The sequence below is a fragment of the Lonchura striata genome, chromosome 12 (assembly GCF_050655825.1).
Source record: "Lonchura striata isolate lonStrDom1 chromosome 12, ASM5065582v1, whole genome shotgun sequence".
Taxonomy (NCBI): domain Eukaryota; kingdom Metazoa; phylum Chordata; class Aves; order Passeriformes; family Estrildidae; genus Lonchura; species Lonchura striata.
Genome location: NC_140714.1, coordinates 10,119,297 through 10,146,472, shown reverse-complemented (window position 1 = coordinate 10,146,472; position 27,176 = coordinate 10,119,297). Strand labels below are relative to the sequence as shown.

At 41.7% G+C, this 27,176-nt stretch overlaps 2 protein-coding genes across 5 annotated transcripts in view; one reads left to right on the top strand and one right to left on the bottom strand.

Moving 5' to 3' along the window:
* Positions 1 to 4,654, bottom strand: part of UROC1 (urocanate hydratase 1) — a 39,000-nt gene extending 34,346 nt beyond the window's left edge. For 2 of the 4 annotated variants that reach the window (XM_085590475.1, XM_085590477.1), the window contains exon 1: positions 16 to 2,752. Coding sequence is in view for 1 of the 4 variants with exons in the window: in XM_021531705.4 (XP_021387380.3) it covers positions 2,763 to 2,888 (126 nt within the window). In the remaining 3 variants the exon portion in view is untranslated. The other 2 variants (XR_002465557.3, XM_021531705.4) reach the window with 2 other exon arrangements.
* A 484-nt stretch (positions 4,655 to 5,138) lies between these two features.
* The window catches only part of LOC110470690 (netrin-4), a 46,409-nt gene continuing 24,371 nt past the window's right edge, over positions 5,139 to 27,176 (top strand). The window contains exons 1-3 of the mRNA XM_021530547.4: positions 5,139 to 6,116; positions 12,127 to 12,668; positions 25,436 to 25,699. Of these exons, the coding sequence (XP_021386222.1) occupies positions 6,050 to 6,116; positions 12,127 to 12,668; positions 25,436 to 25,699 (873 nt within the window). The 5' untranslated portion in view covers positions 5,139 to 6,049. The remainder of the gene's footprint in view (positions 6,117 to 12,126; positions 12,669 to 25,435; positions 25,700 to 27,176) is intronic.

Sequence of the window (27,176 nt, the reverse complement as noted above, 5' to 3'; positions counted from 1 at the left end):
CAAGACCAGACTGACCTGCAGGTCCAGGACCAAGCTGGAAGTTCAATTAAAGGACCAGGTGATGGTGATCCCTCCATGTTATAATGGAGAGATGGAGCACAGAGATCCCCAGCGAGGCTCAGAGTAGGATGTCAGCCCACAGGAGGGAGAGCAGACCCAGGAGGGCCATGGCTGAGTACAAGGACACCCTGAACAGAACAAAAAACATCTCCAGCATAACTGAGACAGAGCCCCAGGCCTCAGCCTAAATGGAGCCCCTAAGCCCATGGGCAGAGGCTGTGGGAGGACACCTCAGGAGAGGCTCATCAGGGTCATCAAGACCCATTACTGACCCCAGTGCTGCCCCAGAAACACAAGATACTGCAATCAGGGGAGAGAGGATCCTGCTGGGGGGATTAGCAGGGGGACTGTGACATGCCTTGCCTCTAAGATCCAGAGGAGAATTGCTGTCTGGATGAAGCCATACCATTTTGCCTGATCCTGATCAACACAGAGAAGTGGCCATTCTTTCCAAGTTGTTCCAGCTTTATCAGAATGTCAGTGAGTACAAAGCACGCAACACCCTTGTTCTGCAAAGCACACACCACACCTAGATTTTAAGGGTAGTTTCTTTGAGGCATATTTGCATTAAGATACAGATGCTGAGAAACAGAAAGCTAGAGTTTCCTGAGCTGTGGAGGGAGGGAAAGAGAGAGGATGTGGCTGTTTCAGGCCTCAGGCAAAGAATGCTGAAGGAAGAGAATTCAGGAAACATATAATCAGAATCAGTTCTGAGATATGGCTCAATTTATCCAAGAAGATTAAAGCTGGTATGATAGGAAGAATTAGGTACTTCTTCAGCAAGTCCCAAAACACACAGTTCTTTATAAATCTCACTTACAGGATTTCTGTTATAACCACAAAAGGCGGCCCAAGAAAATAAAACATTGGCAGTGGTAAGGTTTATTATTGTAACAAGGACTAAAACTGGAATGAAGGCATATGAAAATAGGGAGAAATCCAGAGGAAATCAGCAGAGCATTATGAACTTCACTTCTGTCAAAGCTTCCTCTGAATATTTCAATTAGAAAGTGAACACGAAGCCATATATAAAGACAAGTACTGTAATATGTTCAGAATTACACACTGTCAACAACATCTGGAAGCCTGTCTCAAGATGACTTAAAAAAACCTTATAGACAACCAATATTTCATCTACATGCTTTTCTTAGCATGGAGCAATTCTTAAAAAAATAGATTTGACTTTTCAGATATGAAAAAAATACCAGCTGAGCCTCTAATTCTCTTAAGAGTTTAAGGTGGAGGACTAACCATAAAGTAAATCATAAAGAAAACCTTAAAATCTCTAATAGTCTAATGAAATACTCAACTAGCATGACCTCTTATCATGTGCAGTAGGTGAAATGGAGAGATAAGAGATGGATGATACACAGTCAGCTGGGGCAAAATAATCAGTCAACTGTTCCAAACCTTAAAGGAGGCAGGAAACTATTCCAGTTTCTATATAGGGAGTGAAGACCTTGTCATTGCCTTCCCCTCCACAGGTAAGAGAGCAAGGTTTGTGATCCTCTTGAGAGACACCATCTCCTCTCCTGATACATGGACTTCTTCCTGCTATATCAGACTTCTGGGGAAGAGGGATTCAGGAAAGGCAAGGAATAAACCAGAGATGATTGGCAATGTTCTGACATGCAGTGAAACTCACTCCCCACGGCTTTATTTTCACAGCCACCACCACAGCCCTTCTGCACACTTAGTAACCACACCTCCATGGGTCTGAGCTGTCCCAGGCACAGGCAGGATGCCTCAGCCATGAATGCTCCTGACATTGAAGTAAATCCTCTTTGGACATCTCACAGCTGTTCCTCTTCCTACCCTTTGACTAGACTCTCCTCTGTTTGTGGAAATGACTTTGAAAGAATTTGACTGCTGATGCCAGTGGGGAACTCCCACGAAGGCAAGGAAGTTGTGTGCAAGTTGTTATTGGGGAAGCAACTTCTGTGTTCTGACCAGAATGTCTCAGTATAAGTGATGTTACATGTGATGAAGCACAGACTTCCAAGCTAAGGAACCCACCTTATCCTCTCCCACACAAATTCCTAAGCACCTCCACCCATTGACCATTATTTTCTGCTGCTGATTTATTTAGTCTTGAACATTAAATAATGCAATGATTACTTTGGTGTGTACGAAGACTATTTAAACAAAAAGAGACAGGAAAATAATTATGCAACTAAAGACAAATAATTAACTCTCCACAAACTCACCTAGAATTCATACCCAGACTTCTGTATAAAAGAAGTCATCTTTGGATTTTTTGATGCAAATATACAGATGTGTAGCTGCTACCATGATGCTGATTCATCAGTCTCTGATGTTTATTGTATTGGAGGGGTTAGCTTTCACTCACATACATATGCAATGATTTTGCAACAGCATTCTGAATTTCACCTCTGAGAAACAGTGCTGGATTGACAGTATTGGAGTCTAATGCTTCTTGTTTAGCCTTTTAAAGCCATGGAAGGTGTTGTGCAGAAAATCTCCCTCGTATCCCAGTTATTCTGGAGGAGGAAGAAAGGAAGCAAACAGCAGAGCTTCCAGTCCTTAGTCCCATTACAGAGTGAATAATGACACCAAGGAAATACATTTGACACAAAGTTAGCTTTCCATTCAGAAAAGCATTTGAGGCAATCAGGTTTGCTGCCCCAAGATGCCTTTATCTGAAGGGCAGAGAAATGAAGCCCTGTGAAAGCCCACGTTACCTTTTTCTCCTGAGCAGTGAGATTGGGTGTTCTCACGGGTGCATGGGGTATTCCTTTTCTCCGACCTTTGTTTTCAGGCAGAGGGTTTAGAGGAAGGCCACGACAGATTTCCTTCAGGCTGGTCATAGCTGCTGAGGAAATAGGAGGAGGAAAGGCAAGGCAAACTGGAGAGGTGTGAGGAAAGGGAGGTACAAGAAAGGGTGCAGGAAAGCAAGATGCTGCACGATTCAAATGTGCCACCACTGCAGGGGGGTCTCCAGGAGGACAGACTGTCCTCTGGCTTTTGCAACCAGGGCTGTGAAGCAGAGAGGACAGCTGGTACAGTGACACACCTCCCCACTCTGTGCCATGCCATTGGCTCTTCCCTCCTCCCCCAAAATGAATGATTCACAGTTTGATTATTCTCTGGGTGCTTTGTCAACTGGTGCCGTGCTAAGCCACCAGAGAAAATTCAGTCACATTCCAAATAAACTGATCTCCCCAATGTTCACGTGAGAGTGGTGGTCTGCAGAAGGAATATTGACTGAGACATCATGAATTGTACATTTATGTTACTATAGTTTAGGAACTAATGAAAGTTAAGGATTATTCACATCACTGTTCATACACACTGTTCAGTTAAGATGGGTATTCTCTGTTTGACACCCCTTGGTATGGGCAGTTCCTGAGATCTCACCAATTCATCTTCTAGACATCAGCAGTGGTCATCAAAACAGCAAAATTTCCCCCTTAGGTGTTACTACTCGCAGCTCACAGGCATTAATGGATTTTCATAGCATTGTACTGGAAATGTACTCATTAGCACTGGAAGTGGCTTTCTCAAGACGGGCAATAATTGGGAGGAATAATGAAGGCTTTCAGTCCTTTATGTGTCACTTTTATACCCTACAGTCAACAACAACTAGAAAGCCTTGTACTGCCATCCAGGCATCACAGGTAAATGAATGTACTTAACTTTGATTTTCTACTTAACAGTGCAACGTGGACTTTGCTCTCCATTCTGGCTTGTTGTTGAAATATACAGAAGCTTCTTGATCTTTATTACATATCTTTATTACATCCATTGAACTACAAGTGCCACATTTTAAGCCTGGTGAAATTAACTGGGCAAAGCATTTCAGTTAGAAATGAGCCTAAAACCTGCAAATGAAAATATACAGCATTTCCTCACAAAGGCAGCAATCAACAAGGAGTGACAACAAAGAACAATTATTAAATGACAGCCTCTCATTAATGTCAGAACCCCTTTAGCTCTAGGACATCCTGCACATCCCCAGCTCCCAGTGAAGATGCTCAAGTTGAAAGAACTCAGAGCATCCCAGGGGAGCTAAGCACACAGCAGACTGACCCTCTGAAGGATAATGCCATTTAGAGCAGGAGAATTTTGTTTTGTAATTATACAGTATTTTAGCTGCTTTCAAACAAAAGGCAAAGACAAAAAGGAGACAGAAAAGCCTCTATATTTTAAGGTTTTCTACTGAGTTTTCATATTAAAAACATTAAAAACATTAAAAAGGAAGGGTAAACTCAGAAAATTCTACCCCAAAATCTAGCCAGATAACTCTGACTTACATAAACATTCCCACCCCAAAGGGATATAAATCTTTCCTTATTCTTCTTTGTTCGACCTACATTCTTCAAATCCCTTTAAGGTCTGATCCTGCACACACAAGGGCACAAGAATAACACTTGCACTCCCATCAGTCCCGCTTCTCTCATTACATCAACTGAAGTTCATGGTGAGAAACCTGAAGAAGGAGAGAACGAAAATGTGGGGAGCTCACACACTTTCACCCCCTGATTGCTACACACTGGAGTGTCCCCGTGTCCCTGGGTTGGTGCCAGGCACGGACCGGGTTCGGGGATCCTGCCAGCGCGGCCGGCCGGCCCGGGCAGCCGCCGGGGCCCCGCGGTGCCGGGCAGCGCCGTGCGCCGGCCGGGCGGGCAGAGGGTGCTGCAGGGACAGACGGACGGACACGCACGGCCAAACACGCACAGCCGGCCCGGCTGCGGGGCCAGGGCATGCGGCGGCGAAACATCGCCCGCGGCTGAGCCCCGCCAGGAGCAGCCCAGCCGAGAGGAGGTGCGGGACTGACCTTAAAAAAATTAAGTAAAGGCAATAAAAAAAAAAAAACAACAAAACACATATAAAGCCCAGGAAAAAGATCACATGTTCTAATAATCCCCTTTGCAGCTAGACGCGAGCAGAGAGGGGGAGAACTGAGCAGAAGTGCCCGGTTAGGACGGAGAGATGCGCTAGCCAGAGGTTGAGGGGAGCGGAGACCGAAGTTGCAGATAACTAACCCGCCCTCGGAAGGGCAGGACCCCCCGCCCCGAGCCCTGCTGTGGCAGGAGGGAGGACGGATTCCCCGCTCCCTTTGGGCGCTGTGCTGTGACGCTGGGCTCCGCTCCTCCGTCCCGGCAGCGCAGCCCTGCCGGGGCCGCTCCGGCAGCGCCGAGCGGGGATTGCCGGGCACGGCCCCGCAGAGCTGGCGCTGCGTTTGTTTTCCACTCCCCTGGCGCTCGCTGTGTGAAGCAAATCCCTTGGAGGTGGGGGAGAAGCGGCTTCCGTGACAGCGGAGGGAGGAGGGAAATAAAATAAAATAAAACAAACCAAAATAAAAAGAGAGGAGAGCCAAGAAAGCACTTGCTTCTCATCATCTCTCAGGGAGCAAAGCCAGCTCTTCTTCTTATGACCCCAGGCTGCAGGGAGCAGAGGCAGAGAAGGTACAAACAAAGCGGGGCTCAGGCTGCCCGCACCCCCTCTTCCCGGGGAGCAGCAGCCTGCCGGAGGTGCGACGGGCTGGGGAGGGCTGCCGGGGCCAACCCGGGCACAGCCGAGCCGGAGCTCCACCAAAAGCGAGGAGCAGAAATGAAAGTTTCGAAATAGCATCCAAAGGAGCGCCAAGGACCGGAGCGAGCAGGGCTCCACCGCCTCGCATCAGCCCCCGATGGTGCATCCGCGGGGCTGCGTCAGAGATGTGAGCGTGCCCTGCCCGCTGCATGGAGAGGGGTAAAGGCACAGAAACCCCTCGCTATTTATTTATTTATTTATTGGAAGCAATGTATGGGTGACACCCAGAAGGCATCCGAGCCCTGAAAAAAAAACCAAACCACCTCTGGACCCAAACGAGAACAAGAAGAATGAGACAGCAGCCTTGACCCCTTACACTGAGAGGAAGGTGAGCAGAAAGAAAGAAAATACAGAAAAGCCATGCAAGCATCAAACCTGTAGATTACTGCAGGTCTTTTTTGCTTCACTGAGGACAAATATTTTACTGACAGCCATGCAGCATAAAGGCATCATGCTGATTGTGTTCTTGGAATATTTTATTTCTGGACATGGGGAAGCAGGTAAGCAAAATAAATCAATATTGCCATTCTGAAACAATTTATTCCTAAATTTAGCAAGGGGAAAGGGGATAGAAATCAGGTCTGTTTGTGAAAAATAAATTATGTCAACATCTTCTTTTTAGATTGATTTTTACAAGGAATCTGTGCTAGTCAATATATACAAATGCCTCTTATTCCCTGCAATACCCAGCTTTATAGTTCAGTGTCCTTCCAAAGACTTATCATAGGATGTACAGGTTCATACACCCTTAAAAGAAAGGAGTGTTTCATTTTTGAAAACAAAAGGAAAGTAAGAGAGAAAGAAAGGGATAGATGGAGTGAGATATGCTGGATGTTTGTTTTGAGATTAAACACTGCCTTCCTAGGCAGGACAAGAGTGAAATGACAACATCCTTGGAAAGCATCAGTGTAGGAATTTGAATTATTCTCTGTTAACTTAATATTGCATAATTAAAAATCAGAGACACTGTTTAGGAAATCTTAACTGAACAGTTAACATACAGAGGACAGGATTAAATTATCATTAGAGAAAAATGGATTAAAACGGAAAGAGAAGCTGATTAGTTGTGTGTATACCTGTGGGTGTACAAATAAACCAATATAGGAATGATACAGCTGTAATGGTATTTACATGGGGTTCTAAAAATACCTGGATTATGATGAAGACACACTCCTTAAAGGAAAGGAAGCAAAGCATTGGATTTTTGTCCTTTATGTTATGATTCGATGCATCTTTAAGTCCAAAAAGGATTAATTGTCAGACTCAGGTCAGAAAAAAAACCAAAACATTGATTAAAAAACAGTTCATCCTTAATGACTTTTCCATTGAGATACTGTCTTGGAATCTCAATGCACAGGAAAACATTTCAATGGTTTAAATTTCACCTGTGTGCTCAGAGTGTTAGGGCAGGAACAACATTCTTCATGCAGTGAGTTGAAAGCAACTGAGGGGCTCAGCTATCCTGCAAGTTCCACCTCAGATGATTCCATAGCCAGAACCCCTCTGACAACAGACAGCAGATTTCCATAACAGAGAGAGTTATTTTCTTAAAAACTGATCAGCTCATAAATTTACCATCCTGTCCTATTACCCAGTAAGTCATTTGGGGAAGAGGCTGTCTGTCACAGAGTGACAGGGGATGAGGGGAGTACATGTGCCCTAATTTTCTTAGTGCCTTATTCTGGGCATTCCCTGGCTCCCCAGGCTCGGATGTAGGCTCCCTGCAGGATATATATTGCAACATGCAGCACAGAAAGGCTGCAGAGATCTCTTGTGAAGTTGCTGACACTATTGCAGAAGGCAGCCTGTTACAAACTGTCCTAAATCTGCTCTGAATCCAATTCACTAAGAGAAAATTAATCTTCAAGGAAATACAGATTCCAGCTGGCTCCTTAGAAAGTGAATTTGCAGGAAGGGAGTGTGTTCTGTTTGGAGATAAACTCACTCAAAATAAGAGTGTAGGACATAGTGAATAGCAGCAAACTAATTGTATATTGAAGGTGATCCTGTTAAGGATTCAATATCCCTTTAAATAAATATTTGGTGTTTGAATAAAAGGTTGTACAAACTATGAGCCTGTGAAAGCACAAGGTTTGCCTGTTAATTTTTTATTATTTATTTAGAGCTGAGACATGTACAGAGAAGTATGGTTTTGGCATACTTCATTAGCCTATGGGGAGTACAAGGCACGTAATATTTGTGGGAAGTCCAATATTTGCCCTCTGCCACCTCTGTGCAGAGACGACAGTCTGGGGTGTCAAGATTGACTCCTTAGACCTTTAAACATAATGGGGAAAAGAGTGACCAAACAAAAAAAACAAACACCTTACTTATTAGGCTGGAGCAGTCAGTTTGGATTTATACCATAAAATGTGACACTTCAACAATCCTTCCCCTTGTCTGATGTAGGTGGAGGGCATTATTCCCCTCAAATCAGCTCTGTAGTGATCTGAAACTCCTGCATAAGGGACACTTAGTGGAGCTGACAATAGTTTGGGCTCCTGCTTCAGCCTCAGACCTCCCCATGTGAGCAGTGCCCTGGGGAGCAGACCTGGGTCAGGTCTCATCCCAGTGGGAACCCTGGAAAAGAAGGTGTGATGTGGCCAAAAATGGCCATTTCTGCCATCAAGCTTAAAATCAGCTGCAGGACCTGGTTATTAGTAGGGCTTGGCTTCATCTGCCAGTGAAGGTGCAGGTGCTGGAGCCCACTGCTGCTCCAGGAAGGATGGGAACAGGCAGACTGCAACTGGACACCATGGAAGAGATCCCAGCCTGGGATCTTCTTCTTCTCCCCATGCCTCAAGTCATGGAGGTAGCTTGGTTTCACAGCACATTCAGAACTTCACCTCTGAGGTATTTGGACAGCAGGCTCATTAGCTCCAGTTATCAGAACTATTTTAGTGCAGAAACACACCAGGCTTCTCATAAGGGGATAAAGACCTGCCAAACCTTCCTGCATGTTGGCCCCAGACAAACCTGAGCTGTACAGCTGTTGAAACCAGTGTTAAAGGGCAAAATTCTAGGTCTGACTAAGAAAAACTTGAGCAACTTAAGTCCCTAGGGTGGTTAGATTTATAATAACATTTATAAGGGCTTGGTTATGAAGAAAGAAGTTGAACAGATATATAACAAGTGAAATCTAGGTTGGACATACATGCTGAAATTGCTCCATTAAACACACAGCAGAAGATGCACAAAAGTTTTGCCCTTTCTGAGATATGTAAAATTTACTGTTCTGACTCACTGCAGGAGATTTGAACACACAAAATCATAAATCTGCATATGAAAAAGAAATAAAAATTCCTATTCAAATCACTCAGAAAATATTAAGCATCTTTCCAGTCATATCAGCAGGCTTTGGATGAGTTGCCATATGACCTTTCTTCTGTTGAGTATCCAATAGACGGTGAAAAAAAAAAAGAAGAAAAAAAAAATTGAACATGTTTTTAGTTAATGAATACAATGTTTTAGTGCATGACAAGGTTGTGAAGAGGTCTCTATTTGAAATGGTGTCCCAGGAATATCAATAGTATGACCTCTCCTGAACTGTATGATTCTCTAATCACCAGATAACACCATTGTTATAACACGTGCTGGGCATGTGCCATTGACCTGCCACTTTGTGGCACAGCTCTGAGGGACCAGAAAACAAACAAATAAATTAATCATACCATTTATGGAGCCAAGCCACCGTCCACGGAGTAAAAGCTAATCAGCCTTAAAATAACATGCAGTGCCCATGCATAATCAAACTGTTTAATTCTCTATGAATTATTCAGTGAGTCCTCCTGGCAGTTGGGGTAAGTTGAGTGTTTGCCTGGCTGCTGTTTCTCTCCTGCAGCACTCTCCCCTTGCTGTCCAGACTCAACATTTCATGTTGTTTCCACAGAACCAGTGAGCGATGGACAGGCTCCACTATCCTTGTGGCCAAACAATGTTCTGCCAATTGATTTCTTTAAATACAAAGCTTTTAATCGACTGCAGATTTTGTTTTCCAATCTCTCTCCTTCTGCTAATTTGCACTTTGTTCTTCTCCCATTTTCTGACACAGCAGTTCAGACAGGAACTGTTTATTGATGTTGCTGCATTAGCAGGCAGAGCAGATAAACCTTCTTGTGACCGGCTTTCAGGAGAAAATACACCTTTCTTTTCAAGGCTCAGAAAAAAACAGCTAAAAATTCAATACAAAGCTAATAGCCCCTTTATGGGAAACACAAAAAGCAGCCATTCCCTCCAGAAAATGTTTCCTTTTCTGCTTTCTCACATTTTTTGTCTGCAAAGTCTCCCTTATGCAACTTCCTTAATTTAGAACTCCAGCATCCCATTTCTTCTATGAAGCTTTAGTAGCATAATCCATCAATAGAGATGGACTTTCTTTTAATTACCTGGTATATTTATACATAATCATCCATAATCCAATAACATTTGTAACATGGATCAATTTATAATCAAAACTAAGTAACCTGACTCTTAGTCAGAACTAATGCTTGTTCAAAGCTCAGCTGTGAGACCCGTCCCATTATAATTCTCTGGAGGCAAAGATGACACTTTGTGCAGCACTGGGCAAAATCAGTTAATACTGAATCTACTTTAAACACAGAAATTGCCTTCCTTATTTCCAGCAGTTTTTGCCAAGCAGTTTGGACAGGAACCTAAATGCCACCTGCGAAGACATTCTTGAGGTGTGCACTCGTAGCTCATTGTATCTCTGCTTACTTCTGGTAGTGCTGGGAATCTCCTGCTCAGGTGGAGGTGAGGAGCACAAAACAGAGCAAACAGAGCCAAAAATCCCCATCTTCTTCTTCTCCAGATGGATCTGCAGCTCCTCATGTCTGTGCTGGCACTGGGAGTGGTGGTGGGGCTGGGGAGGGGCACTTCCATTCCTTTGATCTGAGGACTGTCAGGTGCTCTTGTAATTCAGGCACTGCTGCCCCCTGAGCTCTGCCAGGCTCCTGGGACTGACATCACTAAAAAATCATTGACAGCCAACACACTTCAAATTACCTTGAAGGTTGCTTCCACCTGTTTCTAGGAGAAGACAAGGGCATTTGTGGATGATCTTCTTCCTTGCTATCTGAAGTTTTAGACTACCTTACACTGTATGTAAGCTAAAATGGCACAAACCATTGGTCAAAGGGATTCAGTGCTCATGCAATAACTATTTTGCATCCTAACCATGGAATGCAAAATGCATGGGGTGTTTTCCAAAACAGTGTTCATGTCTGACCTTTCTTTCCTGGCCTGTGCAGAGATGTCACTGAGGAACTAAGGACAGAATCAACTCAGAAGCAAAACTGTGCAAGCTGAATGCCTTTTTCCACTTTAAACTTTCCTTTTGGAAAGAGGAATGTCCATCTCACTCAACAACATTTACCATCTGAGTACTTTCATAAGGCTGACTTGGAGATCCCTTTCTTTGACCTAACTTGATATTTAAACTAATTTTACCTAGGGAAAAGCTGAATATAAATGGAGTAAGGATTTTACAATTTGACCTAGAATGTTGAACTTATAGCTGACCTTTGAACTACTCCTAGATTACCCAGGGTTTACAGCTATCCTACGTTTCATTGGAAGGGTCATTTCCTGCAGGACCTAAATCCAATCATCTGACTTGTGACCTCTTGGATTAGATTTATGACCTTGCAAGGTCAGTCCTTAAGTCCTTCTAGAGTGTTAAGTTGCAAAGAGAACATTATATGTCACTAGAAATGCAGTTTTCTTCAGTGCAGTAATAAGGTTTTGGAATGACCTTTAATTCCAGACACTATTGATTTTCAAACAACATTAAGACTTTGTAGTTATCCCTACCTTTTCTTAATTTAGAAATAAGTAAATATATACATTGACGATACCAGAAAATTGTCAGTATTTGCAAACTTGGCAAATAGAATGTAATCACCTACTTCCACATCAAGGTATTTAAAGATAAGGGACACTTGACTTTTAGATTTGCTACAAATTCATAACTCCACCTGATCTTATTAGAAGCAGTAGAAACTCAACACTCAGCTATGGAAATACAGGCTTTCTTTATGTGTTCATGTGTGTAATTAGAGTCTGTAGCCTGTTAGGCAGGAATCATCTCTCTTCTTTATGTATCGACAGTGTCTGGTCCAGTTTGACTTTGCTCTCTGATTACCATGAAAATAAAGGCATTGAATAGATTCACTCCTTCAATGTGGAGTTTTCCTGGAGGGAAAGTCAAAACCACTAGATTTCTCAGGTTAACTATAAAATTCAATAGACTGGCACAATTGCATTTTCAAGAGAAATCAAAGTTAAGCACCATAAGCATGAGTTTTTCTAAAATCAGTTTCTGAGTTAGGCACCAAACACAAGGTCTAGATTTATTGAGACACTATTGCAAAACTTTGTGCCAAAAGATGAAGCAGCTCTCCTTCAAAGGTGTCCTCTTAAATGTCAGTCCCCAGATGAGGACTCCAAACATTTGTGTTGTCACACTGTGAGAACTACTTGAGAAATTCTCCTTGCGTTTTTTTCCTCCAGATCCCACGAGGCCACGAGCCTTCCGCTGCAGCGGCCGTGCCTGCAACCCTCCCGTGGGAAACCTGGCCACAGGAAGGACACCAGTGACCACCACCACGTGTGGCCAGAACAGCACAGAGCTCTACTGCTCCTACCCGGAGCAGAACCTCCTCCACCACACCTCCCCTGGCTGCGGGCAGCCCCGCTGCGCCAAATGCAACACCAACCAGCCCGATAACTCCCACCTCCCTGCTGACATGACAGATGATTTCTTTGCCAACCCCATCTCCTGGTGGCAGTCTGCCCAAGGGGTACACAGAGAAGAAATCCGACTGGACTTTGAAACAGAATTCTACCTGACCCACGTCATTGCTGTGTTCAAGTCACCCCGCCCAGCTGCCATGGTGTTGGAAAGGTCCCAGGATTATGGGCAGACTTGGAGGCCCTACAAATATTTCTCTGTCAACTGTACAGCTACTTTTGGGCTCCAGGATGATCTCGTTGAGGAAGGCTCCATGTGCACTTCCAGGTATTCAGATGCAGTGCCCTGCACCAGAGGAGAGGTAAGCAATAATTGAGGTTTGGGCTAAGTTTAATGACAAACAGCTCAAGACTGCCAGGAAACCAGAGAGTATATCTCAAAGAGATACTGTGCATATAAATTAAGAAAGGTATCCCATCCCTAAATGCTTTATGTTAAGCAAATAAAGAAGAGGGAGAAATTATATGTACATCAATGATAGAAATTCTTTAACAAATTTATTTTATGAGAGCTCATAGGTAATATGAACATTGCCTAATTTGACACTGCAGATGCCCAAAACTGAACTAGAATTCTAGCAAAGTACATGTAGGGAAACACAGACCTGTAGATCTGATTTATCCAAACCATTTTCACTTTAGGATGGCATGAACTGCATGATCCTTCTTTTTCTTCTCCATATAAAACATCATAGATGATTGGCTGACTTTTAAATACATCATTCCTCCAAGTTTAATGTTTTCTTGCTTTCACTTTTCTTGCTGATGTTGACTATGGCTGATTGTATCAAGCCATAGGTTTCAGAAATGAAACTGCTTGGAAGCAGAGGTGGGAGCTAGCAGCCAGAATTCACTTTTCAATGGTGGGAAAAGCCCTCCCTTGGTATGAATATTCTTATTTGTTTTTAAGCATATGCAAAAGAGTGTTTTCTAAATAAATGTACAATTGTTCTGATAAGTTCCTTTGACAAGAACATTAACTACTGATTAGACTCTTTTCATCAACCTTGAAACTATTCAGATGGGAAAGACCATAAATATCATTGGTATCATTTTACAGAGAAGAAAAAGTCACAAAGCAATATTATAAGATATTTCTATAATTACAACAAAGGCTTGAATCTTTTAATGTCCTTTCACTTTCTTCTCTCTTCCTCAGAGAAGTCACAATCCTTTTGGTTTCAATGTCTGGAAGTGGTCAGCAGATTCAGCAGTAACACTTATCTGCAAATTAAACTTAGGTGTGAGGTGAATGGTCCAGATAGGCTTCAGAAACTTCAAAATGCACAGGAGAAGAAACTAAGGTACTATACCCAAGGCAGGGCACAGCAGTAGGGAGAGATGGAAATCAACTGCACGTAACAGGCTAAGAAACCTCTCTGCATATTAGAAATCTGGAATAGATCACTTGACTACTGAACTGCCTTATTTCTGGAGTGGTCATTCTCCTGGTCAGTTATCATGATTCATTTCATGTCAAAGTCAAATGCAACTCAAATACATCCAAATGTCTTCTGTAGGGAGGTTACAACTTGCCACGTCAATAATCTCAGCAAGTAATATTTTTTTCCATTCTTGTGTGCCTTCCAATCAAAAATCTGGAAGTACTTTGCAAAACCCAGCTAATGATCTTCAGCACACACACAAGGTTTCTGCTGCCATTTCACAGATGAGAAAAGAGCAGCACAAGAAGGTGAAGTGTTTTGTGGTAAAAGAGGACAATTCTGGTTGAGTGAGGGACAGAATTCAGGGTCTGAGGGAAATGCTTCGGCCTTAAATACAAAATAACCCTTCCCTCTCTAGTACAGTATCCCCCACACTATGTTGGCTTTTGTGCTTACTTAACCTCAGGGAATATCAAGACCATGTGCTGCTGCTACAACAAATCTGAGAAGTGGATGGCATAAAATCAAATAATAAAATATTCACCCAACACAAACCTTTGTGATTACAAGTGTCAAAGTGATCCTGCCAATTTGGGCAGCAGCTACACTGAAATGAGTATGTGTGTGCTTAATCAATCTATGGCATGGTAGGAGATGTCAGAAAACAATAGCAATAATAAGAATAGTCCTAAATTTACAGGTTACCCTTATAGATCCCAAATCCATTCATGAACATGAATTGAATAGGTGCAGAGGTCACTCCCTCCATGGGAGAAGTGCTGAAGCTTTAAAACAGCACTCAGGATTCTGTGTGCAACTTAGCAGAGGACAAGACAAATACTGTTTCACAGCACATTCACCCAAAAGGGTTGTCAAGCTCTGGACAGACTTTACAGAGATCTCTTAATCAATCCAAGTAATGTCCCCATGGAAAGGGTGCAGAAGCACCAAGTTTTCAGGTCAGCAGTATGACATAGCAGATTCTTTTGTGAACTGGAATAAAGGAAGGCAGTGTTGCTATTTACAGTGATACCTGATCAGGTTTGCCTGAGTGACACTGCTACTGTTACTGCAGCTCTCAGGGGAGCTTTGCCCACACACCTCAGAACTGCAATTTTACACCTTGTTTTGAAGATGTCACTAATGTCACCAGGGCATTCCCTCAAGCACTGACTCAAGTGACTTTGAAGGCAGCTGACTGAATCCCCACCAGGATTTTCTTCCATGTTCTCTGCTTCTTTTTCACCTCCACTCTGACCTACCCAGTTACAGATTCTGGCTAAGCCTTGGATTGCTGAGGGGCTCACATCACAAGCTGACAGCACGTCTGAAATGATCAAAACTGTTCCAACTCAAGTGCTAATTAATGCTCTGACATAAATGCCAGTTTTCTTTACTGAGGGGTTTGAAGCCATTTTCACCACATGAGACTCAGGTTATTCTTGGGTCCTATTCATTCTGAGAACAGACACAAATTTCTTTTTTAACAGAGCACAAAAGGAATAAAAAAAAAAATTAAACCCATGCTGGGACATATAATGAAACAAGATTTCAGGTCAACTGGCTTCCAGAACTGAGAATGTAGGCGTGAAAGGAGAAGGTGCTAGAGCTGCAGTAACTTACACACATTTGTAAACTGAGATGCAGCTCATTCAGCACATTCTGGCCACCAAGACCACTGAAAGAGTCTCTTCCTAAAAGCAAGGTAAAAAATTTGTCAGAAGAGAAAATTTTAGGAGACTAGGATGGAGCAAAAGACATTTGGATGAGTGACATGACAATGTCATGGCAGAACATAAGGCATATCCCTTGTCTGGTAGATTGCCCCTTATTTTTCACCTCTGACAGGGGCACATATCTCCATTCCATCTCAGATAAGATATATCTGAGACAGAAGGCATTGGGGAACAACTCATATAGAAATGCAAGAAGATTACTCACTAATACATCTTTTCCATTTTCTTTTACTCAAGCATTTGTTAAATCCCTTACTCTTGTTCAGATCCAGAGTACTTTAGTAGATAGAATCAATCCATCTGAAATCCTAGGATCCTCATCATTAGTTCATGAACTAAAACCAACACCACATTTTTAAGGTCTGTTCATCATCTCTAAGTCCATCTACAGGGAGTACTGGCATGGAGTCTTATTAATGAATTGAAACCTCTTTTACCCACTTTCCCTCCATCTCTTCTTCTAACTTAAAAACACTGTATTTTGTGATGGAGTCTAAAATGAGCCTTCAGGTCAGCTAACATAAATCAAAACTTTGGCCTAAACAAAAGGAGAAATTAACACAGCATTGCAACAGGCATCAATGTGTATTGTAAATTCAGGTGAACATGGTGGGAAGAAATGATGATGTCTGACTCCAGTTCAGAAGGCTGAATGATTTCTTTATTATAACTATGCTGTAATATATTAACATACTATTTAATGGAGATACTAAAACTACATATCTACTTTTTCTAACTACCATATCTAACTAATTCACAACTCATGGTCCTCTCTCAAGAGACACCAGTGGGTTGGATTGGCCATCAGGCTTAAACAATCCTCACCAGAAATCAATCAAGCACTCACTCCAGGTAAAAAAATTCTCCAAACACATTCCACATGGGAAAAACAATGAGCAGAGATAGAAATTGTTTTCTCTTTCTTCACTCTGTGCTCCTCTATGAAAAAATCCTAAGAGAGAGAAGAATGTGCCTGCCACAAATGTGAGTTGCAGTTCAAACATCATGTCGGGGGAAAAAGGGACTGAAATGTTTGAACCTGCATCCTGGCAGCACGTGCACTCGAGGATCTGAGAGATTAAGAGCACGTTTTTAATAAACTGGAATATCAGGAAATGAAAACAATGTTCTCCTCCATTGAATGTGATGTTTGCATGAAAGGAAGACATTAGAATGCAAAGTGGGCTGGAACGCTGACCTGCTCATAACCACCAGGCCCAGAAGGAGACCCTTCCCCTACTGGGTCTAGCTAGTGGAAAGGAGTTCTGAATCAAAGGCTGGTTCATTTATGTGAGTGTCTGTGTGACAGATGACACCAATGAAGTGTGATATAATAAACCCATTACTGGAATTCACTGGGGGCTGGAAGAATTGTGTATGCCTGAATTAAGTAACTGGTTTCTATGGCAACATGTTAAGTGTGCCTTGCACAGAAGACCTGCTCATTCTCCGTTTTGTATCCTGTGGTGACCTCTTTAGGGACAGAAGTCCCCAGCAGTGCCTTTTGTCAAAGATGAGTGGACCCTCTTCGTAGCTAAAAGAAATTTAATCACTCTTCTGAACACTCTCCACTCGGTGAATGCCAGACCAGGACAGGCTGTGATGGGTGCAGTTCTGTCTGCTTCAAAAGCCACCAGGATGTTCAGAGAGAAGCCACAGTCAACCCTGTGGAAGGTCTTTTCTTCTGCACTGACACTGAAGCCTCTGCTGCCTTTCTCCATCCACGGGGACCTCCTGAGCAATAGTTGTGGCAGCACCCAAGCACCAAACCAGGCCAGGGACAAGGCTCTGTGTGGGATGTATGGATCCTGTGCCAAGGACCTACATTTTCCACTGTCTTTTCTCGAGCCTCTCATTTACTCTATTCATACCAAACCTTTTGAAAAACAAAGAAGTATTCCCTGTGCACACACACACACACACCCACATACCCCTCATTAAATGGCAACATCAATAATTCAAGAGGTCACCACTGAGGCTTCGGTGGCTTTTTAGAGTTCTGAGCTCATATGGCAGTCGGGTCACTGGAAAGAAACCTGCTCAGCACATCACAAGGTTGAATTCCCAATAGCTAAGATTCAAAAACTAGTGTTTGAGTTGATTCAAAGTCGTGCACTTCAGTGAATTATCCAACAGTCATCAGGACTGGCCTCTGGAAGTTGCATGATGCCCAGGTTATTGCAAATTCCAGCTGGGTTATTCCAACTTCCAGCTGGAAAGGATTCCAGGAGGGATTAGTCACTAGTGTAGGTAAGTGCCTGATTGGTATGACTAGGGCTGTCTGTTCAGCATTTTGTTTAACTTGAGCTGCAGAGCAGACAGAATGCAGAGGCAAGTTGAGAGGAAGCAGTGAACAGCAGCAGTGTAAATAAGCTGATAGCACTGCCAGGCCCTGCTTCCCTGGAGGAAGAATTAAGGGGCTCAAGGATTTGTCTCTGAAGGGAATTTGAACTGACTGAGACTAGCCCAGCAATCCCATCCCTGGCAAGTGAACTTGAGGAGGGCACCAAGTGTCCTACTCTGACCTGGTTTGTAATGAACCATTTCAGAAACATTTGGAACATTATAAATCAGAAGGATGCAGTAGGGTTTTTTTTTTTTAGCATTGCTTCTACATTTTCTGAACATACAAGACAGCAGTTATAAACTTTTTTTTTCCTCACCCTTTTTTATAAAACCTTAGTGGAGTTGCAGCCGCTGCTTTTTTTTTTTAATCCAGGTTTCAAGTGTGAAAAAAATTTGTTGCCTAAAATACTTCAAAACTTAGTAATTTATTGTTACAATTTTCAAACTTCAGGCAAAAGAATACTTGAATATTTGGTCTACAGTTGTCCACACCTCACTGTCATGGTGAGATTATACATTTAGCTAAGTCTGTTCATGTGTAAGATTTCAGCCAAGACCTAGAGATATAAATGGCTCCACTTACAAGAAATGGATGCTCTCCCATGAGAGCACAGCTTGGTTAACATGGGTTGACACTGATGGTGATGGGTTGTTTTAACTTTCCATGACAATCCAGCAGTCAGTGAAATGAAAAAGGACACTGCATTTTGTGGGAGCATGGAAATGTTCTCACAAGGTGCTGCTACATAGAAAGAAGGAGTTTTGCCTTTTCCCTGTATACAGACTGAAAACTTAAGAGTTTTCTGTCAAATAATCTAGATTTTGTGTTCCAACTACATTACCTATCTCATAGAGGGTACTGCTTCTCCCTACAACCCTTGCCTTTCTGTACAAGAAAGATGTACATCTGCAAATAACCTGAACCTACAAAATACATTTTGTTTGAGGAACAGAAAAAGTCTTCATGGCTCTTAGATTTGCCTGACTTCAATTATGCCATAATCATATTAGCAGCTAGCCTAAATATTAATATTAAAATGCCACACCAGCTGGATTATTGGAGTAGCCTCAAAGCAAATACAAACTGAAGGCACATCAATCCTTTCTGATTTGGAGAATACAGAATAAATTTAGGATGCCACTGTCTCAGTGGTAGCTGAGTTTACCCAGATCAAAGAAATTTTAAAAATCAAAAGCACAATTATTTCTTTAACAAGATACCATATTCCATACTGGTTTCTAAGCTTTGTTCTCTGGAAGGACAGAAAAGCAACAAATCTTAACTAAAAAACACCATTTCATGATTTGTCAGAATAGACCTTCCAATGGCTGGGAGAAGAGTTAGATTGTCTCTGTGCTCCAAACAGTAAATCAGAAAAAAGACTACTGTATCACAAGCTAGAAGTCCATCAAATAAAACAGAGGCTCTATATCACTGCATAGGAATAATTCTGAGACAATTGTTTAGTGTTGCTTTAAGAACAAAATCAACTCACATGAAAATCACTTAATGAAGAGGATTTAGGAGTGATGAGAGTTTTCATTGCAGCTTCCTTCTGATGGACCCAATATAAGCACACAGACATTTCTCACCTCATTAACCTGAGTGTGTGCACCATGATGAACATAGCTTAAGGATGATTTGTAATATCAAATTCTTGCTCTGCATAAGGATCTTCTTTTATATGAGGCCATGCATTGGCACTGCCCTCCATTTATGATTGATATTCCTTGACCTTAGGCTATGAGTTTGCAAGGGGGAACCTTTGTTGTGTCCACATCTCTTCTGACTAATGCTGGCTGGAAGATCAGGTTAAGAAAACAGAATTATATGCATCAGGAATGGAGAAGCAAAACCTATGGCAAGAAATCAAAAATCTGAGGCACTGTCTCCTAAATGAAGATGATCTCTTGATTGTTGATAAAACAATGTGAGGCAGAGCCAACTTGTATACAGCAAAACCAGTCACCTAACAGTGGCTGCCTTTTAGCTTTGCACACTTACAGCATTTTCCAGACTTCCTTGCTCTGAGGAAGGTCAGGAGAGGACAGGGACCACCTTTCTGAGGCGCAGCTGACTGACTTTTGAGAAAGAGAATGACAAATATGCACTCAATAGCAGATATGCAGATAAGCATGAACATCCTACTCAGCATTCAGCTCCAGTGCCAGCTCCTGATTGTAAGAGAAACTCATGACCTAGGATGGATTTCCACCAAGGGTTAAATCACAGAGGTGCTGCACACCTTCAGCTTCCACCCAGCTCAATGGTAAAATTTCTAGGGTGACCCTAAGCAGACTCAATCACCATCAGATTTTCTTTTGCAGCTGTGCTTGTGCTACTTTTATGACAGCTGCACACTGATGTTTAGAGAAACAACTGGGAGATTTAAAAGCAGTCCACTTCAGCAAAAAAAATAACAGATCTTGCTACCAGATTGAGATTTCGTTAGACGAGAAATAGCTTTACAGTGAAAATCATGGGAAGCTCTTTTCAAAACTTGCATTTTAATTAAAAGAAAACACTTTTTCATTATATCCTCTCAATATCTTTTACATTAATGTAATGGAAAACTGAAAATTCACACAGCATCTCTGGGAAATGAAAAAATAATAATATCTCTGCCTTTCTGCAAAAGTCAGAATTCAAATGTCTATCTGTATAGAAGGAATTTGCTTTATAGGCTTTAGAATTATGGACCTTGTGAACTAAAATAAAAAGAACAAATAACACACTGAAAAGGTAGAATGTTTCCTCCTACAGCTCATGACTCTAGGAGTTCACTAATACTTAGATCCATTTATAATCTAATCTTCAACACATTCATACATCAATGGTTGAGATGGCCAAACTCTTATCCCTTGCCTGTAATTATTAAAATTGCATGTATTGATATCCATCTCCAGAAATTCTCAGGGAATTTTCAAGATACAAGTTTATTAATATTCCTCCCATTGCACAAAGTACTTGAATACCAATATCCCATTTTTATGGAAAGAAAACAGTACATAAAACTGAGTTCCTACTGAAATCAATCCAGAACAGCATGAGGCCCCAGTTACTTGCTGAGCATTATAGTGAGCAATTGTGCTGGGGCTATGACCAAATAGTTTCATTCCTCACTCTGTATTTTTATCAAAGCAATACATTTTCCTTTTTTAAAGAAATAAAATACTTCTCTAAATCATTTAAAATTACCAACCCAAAAAATAGCCACCACCAAGCTGTCTCTTAATTTAGGATCAATTTTTCCTTAGGGAACTATAAACCCAAACACATTCATTTAAAACATAGTCATGCAATCATGAGATAGAAAAAAGTTTAGGGAGTTGTTTTGGTTTTTTTTGTTTTTTTTTTTTTTTTTTTTTTTTGTTTTGTTTTGTTTTGTTTTTTTTTTTGGTTTTTTTTTTAGCTAAATTATGCATTTATGGAAAAATAATTCCTGGCATGTAAGGTGAGATACCAGTTCTTTAAAAAAAATGTATCCCAATCTAGAATTATTTGAATCAATACATATAGTAGATTAATCAGGAGAAATTATGGGTACTAACTTTTTTTCTTGACAGTACAGCAATCTATATTGTAAGGAACCACTTTCTAACTGGCACTTTCATGTGAGACAGAACATTCAATCAAATATGAAAAGTGAGGCAAGAGATGATGATTACATTATACAATTGCCTGTACCCAAGGATTTTAACAACCAATATTTCAAGGAGAATGAGACAGCCAGAAGAAAGAGAAATGCCATTTTCTAGTTTTATACATATGTGAAATAAAAGCTAAACTGATTTAATTATGAAATAAAACTGCTACCTCAGCGCAAAATGTCACTCACCTAAACGTACTTCTATTGGCACAATATATCTACTGATCAAAATGTCCTTGATTTTTACAAAGCTAAGGATGGTTAATTCCTTACTGGAGGTTGAATCCTAGAAGAACATTTAAGCAGCTCCCAGAAGACCTCAGCAGTGTTATGTCACCCAAATCAGATCTTTAACACTTAACAAGACTTGCCTTGGGAGAAATAAGGACAAGCAAATCCAGTCTCACCAGTGAGCTTATCCCAGACAGAAATGTGTCATGAATTAATCATACAAACAAACTCTTGTACCTCAGCTGGAATAGAATACTGTTTTTTCTTAAAAGGATGCCACAATCCCTGTGGGACTTCCAAGCTATTAATGTCTCTACTCACAAATGATGTTCAGTGTTCTAATGGGATATGGAAAATGCCAAAGAAACTCCTCTCAACAGAGGCAAGGCCAGAAATGAAAATATTTGCAAAACAATAAAGCCACAGGAAACCAAACCTTTTTCTAAGCTGTCAACAAAGAAGCAAGAAACAAAACAGCTTGGTGAAAGCAAGTGGCCCTTTGCTGAGAGAAGAGCCCCCAACAGCTGCTCTTCGCCTAGAGACCTCAGTGCTCTCAGAATGTCAATTATGATATGAGGAGGATGGATAATTGACTGGAGACCCCAAAATATGAATCCATCTGTTTAAACTTGTCATACCATGTACAAAATAGGTTTCTAGTAGTGCAGAGGATTTTCTTCACACTCACCACAGTACAGTGCAAGACTATTGCAATCAAGATGTATAGTGCCAGAGAGAAAAAAGAAACATTTTGGCCATTATCTGCCAATTTTTTTTCAGACAAACCCAGTAAAAACTCTTTTTCTTCACCTCATTCACCCCTTTTCTCTGTCTCTTGTGAGTAGTCCCATAGCTGTTCACAGCTGGGATTTCTGGCACAGATATGAGATCTCACCCAGCCTTGTATCATGTACAAAGCAAAGCAACACAGAGTCCCGAGGCAGTGCAAAGGAGAGTAGCTTTATTGCAAAAACCAGGCCTTTTAAAGCAGTTAGCCAGTTATCAATTCATACAGGTTTAAGGTACAACAAGCCCAAGCCAACCAAGCACGACGATGTGGACAGGCTGTGGTATTCACATTCTCTGAACAGAAACGTGATTCTCTCTCCCAGGACTTTTCCTGGGAAGTTGTGAGACGCAGTCAGAAAGCTCAGAGAAAGAAGAAAACAATTCTACCTCTATTCACTGCTCCTGTTTTTTGGCACATGTGGAATGTGTTATGGAGATTGCTTACCAAAGGATGATTTGTTAATGGGACACCAGTGATGGTTGTTTGGATTGATTGGCCAAAAATTGTGTCTTGACTGTCTGGAGACAGTCACAGCTTTTTCTTTAGTATCTTTTTAGTATGATATAATTCTAGTATAATATAGTATAAGATAGTATAATAAAGCAATTAATCATCCTTCTGCTACATAGAGTCAAAGTGTGTTATTCCCTGCACAGAGGGGTCACACTGCTTCAATAGACACGTGGCAGTCACACAGCGTGGCTCTCACGGCTCTCACACTTCTCTACCCCTGCTCCAGCTGAGCCACTCTCCCACAGTCCCCTTCTGCTTAGCCTAAGTAGAGGCCTGAGACATGATTTTACAGGGGTAAAAAAGCCCTAATTTTATAAGGCTTTACCTATATGCAACAGTATAAGAAGGTCACTGGCAGGAGCAGAGCAGGTCTTGCAGAAACCAATGCTTTATCAATTGCCTTTCATATGTCTATTTTATGAAGTACCTCTCGCATTTGTGTTCTCAAGCCGCTTATCTGGTGGGTATCCTCTGGAGGTCCACCTGAAAGGAGATACCATTTTAACTATGCATATATATTAGGGAAACCATGCACAAGAATGCTAAGTGTGAGGACACTTAAAAAAGTGTGAGTTTATAAAAGCCAGTGACTAAATAGACTGCTTTACCCTCGATTCCTCTGCTTTATACCAATTTAAACAGCTTCACAGGGACTTTTAACCTTCTTTGACATCTCTGAGCTCAGCAGGTTCTTCAGAATTATTCCATCTAGTTCCCTGCCTTGGTCTTAGTTTAGCTGACCACAGGGGAAGGAGATGTGTGTCTGTACACAACCAGGTGCTCAGGACTCTGAGAAGCCACTCCACCCCTGTGTGGTCCACAGGGGACTGGGAAAGAGAGAGGGTTCATATAATGGTTTCCACCAAAAGATCACATCATCCTGGATTAGGAGAACTGGACAGATAGGCAGATTTGGTCTTTGTCCTGTGAATCCACCAGTAAGGGGAATGCTGGGCACCTGGACAAAACAGAATGAGCCATTTGCTCATGGTTCCATTGACCAGGGGAATGCAGACATAGGGGTGGAAATGCTTGGGCTATTTTGTCATGGCTTCATTGGTCAGGGGAATGCGGGCACCTGCATTGCACAGCCTGGGCAATCTGCCCACAGCTCGATCAAACAAGGAGCTATGGGCATCTCTGATCTCACCAAGCAAGGCTGTGTGCAGCTTTGTAAACAGCTGACAGTATAAGAGAAGAGAATTAAAAAGACAAAAAAGAAGGGAGTTAACCAAATAGAAAACACTCTGGACAGGTGGGAGAGGTACCAGTGCCTTTGCTGGGTTCTGTGCAAAGCCTGGCAGCTGATTCTGTTAATGAAGGGTATTTGTGTCCCTATGTGCTGTCAACATGCAACTGAGCTATCTCCTAGGCATGTACCACAAGCTCTTTTGTGGCTTCTGCAAGCAAAAAGGAGAAAAAATATTTTACATGCTACAAACATTTAAACTGATCGGTTCACTAGGAAGAAAGAAAAACAGAGAGAGAAAAAGGGAATCCTTATGGAAACAAAGATTTCACTCTGCTAACAGTAACAGAGTGAGTCAGACAGAGACTGTGACCATTTAAAAAGCAGGGCCAAAGAATCCCAAGGGCAAGTACCTCTGCCATGATGGAAAAACTTGAGCAGAAGAGAAAACTACTGTCAAACTGGAGTTGGCACATCTAAGCCTGGAAATAGTGCTAACAGTTCTCTTTCACTGGCAAGGACTGTGGTGCAGCCCTCCATTATCGACCTCTCCCAAAAGCAACAGAAACAAGCACACCCCGAGACATAGAGAAGGGTAGAGTGCTGAGCCAAAATACAACAGTCACTGTTAAACACCAAGTTAGAACTGTGATGCTCAAAGCCCAACTCTTGTTGCTCTGGAGAACTACCAAGCAGCAAAAATGCTGTGATGCAAGAGTAACAACCTGCAGATAGCCAGCAGGCACCAAGCACCTCAGGTCCTGTGTGTTCACTGCTCTGTAGCTGCTTCTAAGTAATAAACACCTGGCTTTGTGTGCAGAAAGGACTCCCTCAGCACCCACTTGCCCTAAGCTAAGCTGTGTTCAAACATACTTCAAATGACCAAGGAAAAAGTTCTGATCACACTTCCCACTTCTTCCACAGATGACCTTAGTGCCTTTGTTGACCTAACTCTAGAACTCATGCTAAAGTCACACTCCTAAAATGTTTCCAGAAATTGGGATGCCATTAACACTGCATTTATGCCAATAAACCTTGGTTTTCTCTGAGTGACACTATTGTCACTGGGTTCAGAAACACAAGGAAGTAGACTTACCTTCTCCCTTGACATATTGCCTGACTGCAAGAAGTGAGAGCTTACTGCTTTTTCCTAAAAATCATCTTGGGATATTTGCTGTGTATGCAGAGCACTTTTACCTGCTCTGGGATGTGAACTCTTTCTCTTGCAGGTGATTTATCGTGCCTTAAGTCCAGCTAACAAGATCGAAGACCCTTACAGCCCTGAGGCTCAGGATCTCCTGAAGCTCACCAACCTCCGCCTGCTTTTGTTAAAAAGACAGGAATGTCCATGCCATGGCTCAGGATTGGTAGAGAAACCCCAAAGATTTGCCCACTATGCTATTTATGACCTGATCATCCGGGGAAGCTGCTTTTGCAATGGGCATGCAGAGGAATGTGAGCTTGCCAACAGGACGGCAGTGGTGGAGAACATGGTGAGTTTCTGACATTTATCAGCTTACTAGACTTGCTACTTGCTTCTGCTGCCTCAGCCTAAATGTATATTTTAAGGGTGATCCTGTCCCAGCCTCCCCAAACCTATCCAAAAAAAGGGCAGCACAGTCAATCCACATTAGTGAAACCTACACCACTCTGGGAAAATATACTATACTCCTATTTCCTATACTTCTTTCTACAGCTTCAGGTATAACAACTGCTAAAAACTCTGGAATTCTTAAACTCAAATAAATTACTAAAACCTCAAAATACCTATGAATTGAAAGGGGTCTTTGTAATTGGAACAGAGATCCAACCCCAAATATGGTGAGTGAAATCTCCTACTTATATGCCTGCACAGAACTGAACAAATATATTTGTCTGCCCTAAGAAATTCAGCACCAGATCTCAGATTTTCTGAGTCTGTGTGACATGAGCAGTTCTGTCTTACTTAGGGTTTCAGCCGTCACTTTTGGGCTTTCAACCTTCTGTGTTCTTGTTACTTTCACAACATAGACAGCAATGTTCAGGATGTGAAAATAACTTCTGCTCTCCCACTCTTTTATCCATGCATTTTAAAATAAGTTAATTTTTTTTTTTTTTAAATCCAAACCTTGTAGTAAAATTATTCTGTAGCACTTGGAGTGTCCCTTCCCTGTTCAATCTTTTATCTGCATTTGGCTCTAGATGTGCCCAAGAGGAGTTGTGTTTGAATGCACACTCAGATATTGAAATTCAGAGGAAAGACTGAGGACACCTTTTTGATTTAGCTGCAAGCATTATGTAGAGAACTGTAATAACAATCATGGGGAGATTTAATCTAATCAAACATTCAGGTACATCTAGACACATAAATCAGAGATGGAATTCAAGCCACTTTAAACTAGTTAATATCTCCCCTGGATCCAGAAGCCTCTGTCTCTGTATTGGGTTCTGAAAACCCAAATAACCCTTAAAATTCTAGCCCAGTGCACTCTGACATAAAAGACTCAAGAAAAAACATCCTAAGCTAATTTCTGTCCCTTTAGATAAATGGTAGACTTGACATTTTGGTTTATGCTATTTTGGAATGTGTATTCATTGCTGTCCTTTCAACTTTCCTAGGTTCAGAGGTAGATGTTGTAAGATAATTAGGACTGTATGACTTTCAAATAATTTCTGAATCTGTTCCATCTGTGGTATAAATCCAAGATTCAGCTACACTATATGATACTATCAGATTCAAATAATATAGACCCACTTAAATCATAACTGTGTGGAGAAAAGCTGTTTAGAGAGTGGCTCATCCTTACTGCAAACTGTTAAATAGACACATAGTGAAATAAAATAGATGAATAACAGACTAAATGAATGCAGCTGGTAGAAAAAGAAACATTCTGCCCATCAGAAAAGGAAAACACAATATTGTGTGGGTTACTGGCATAACCACTGTAAACTATGACTGGATATTTTTCCCACTGGTCACAAGGGAATAGA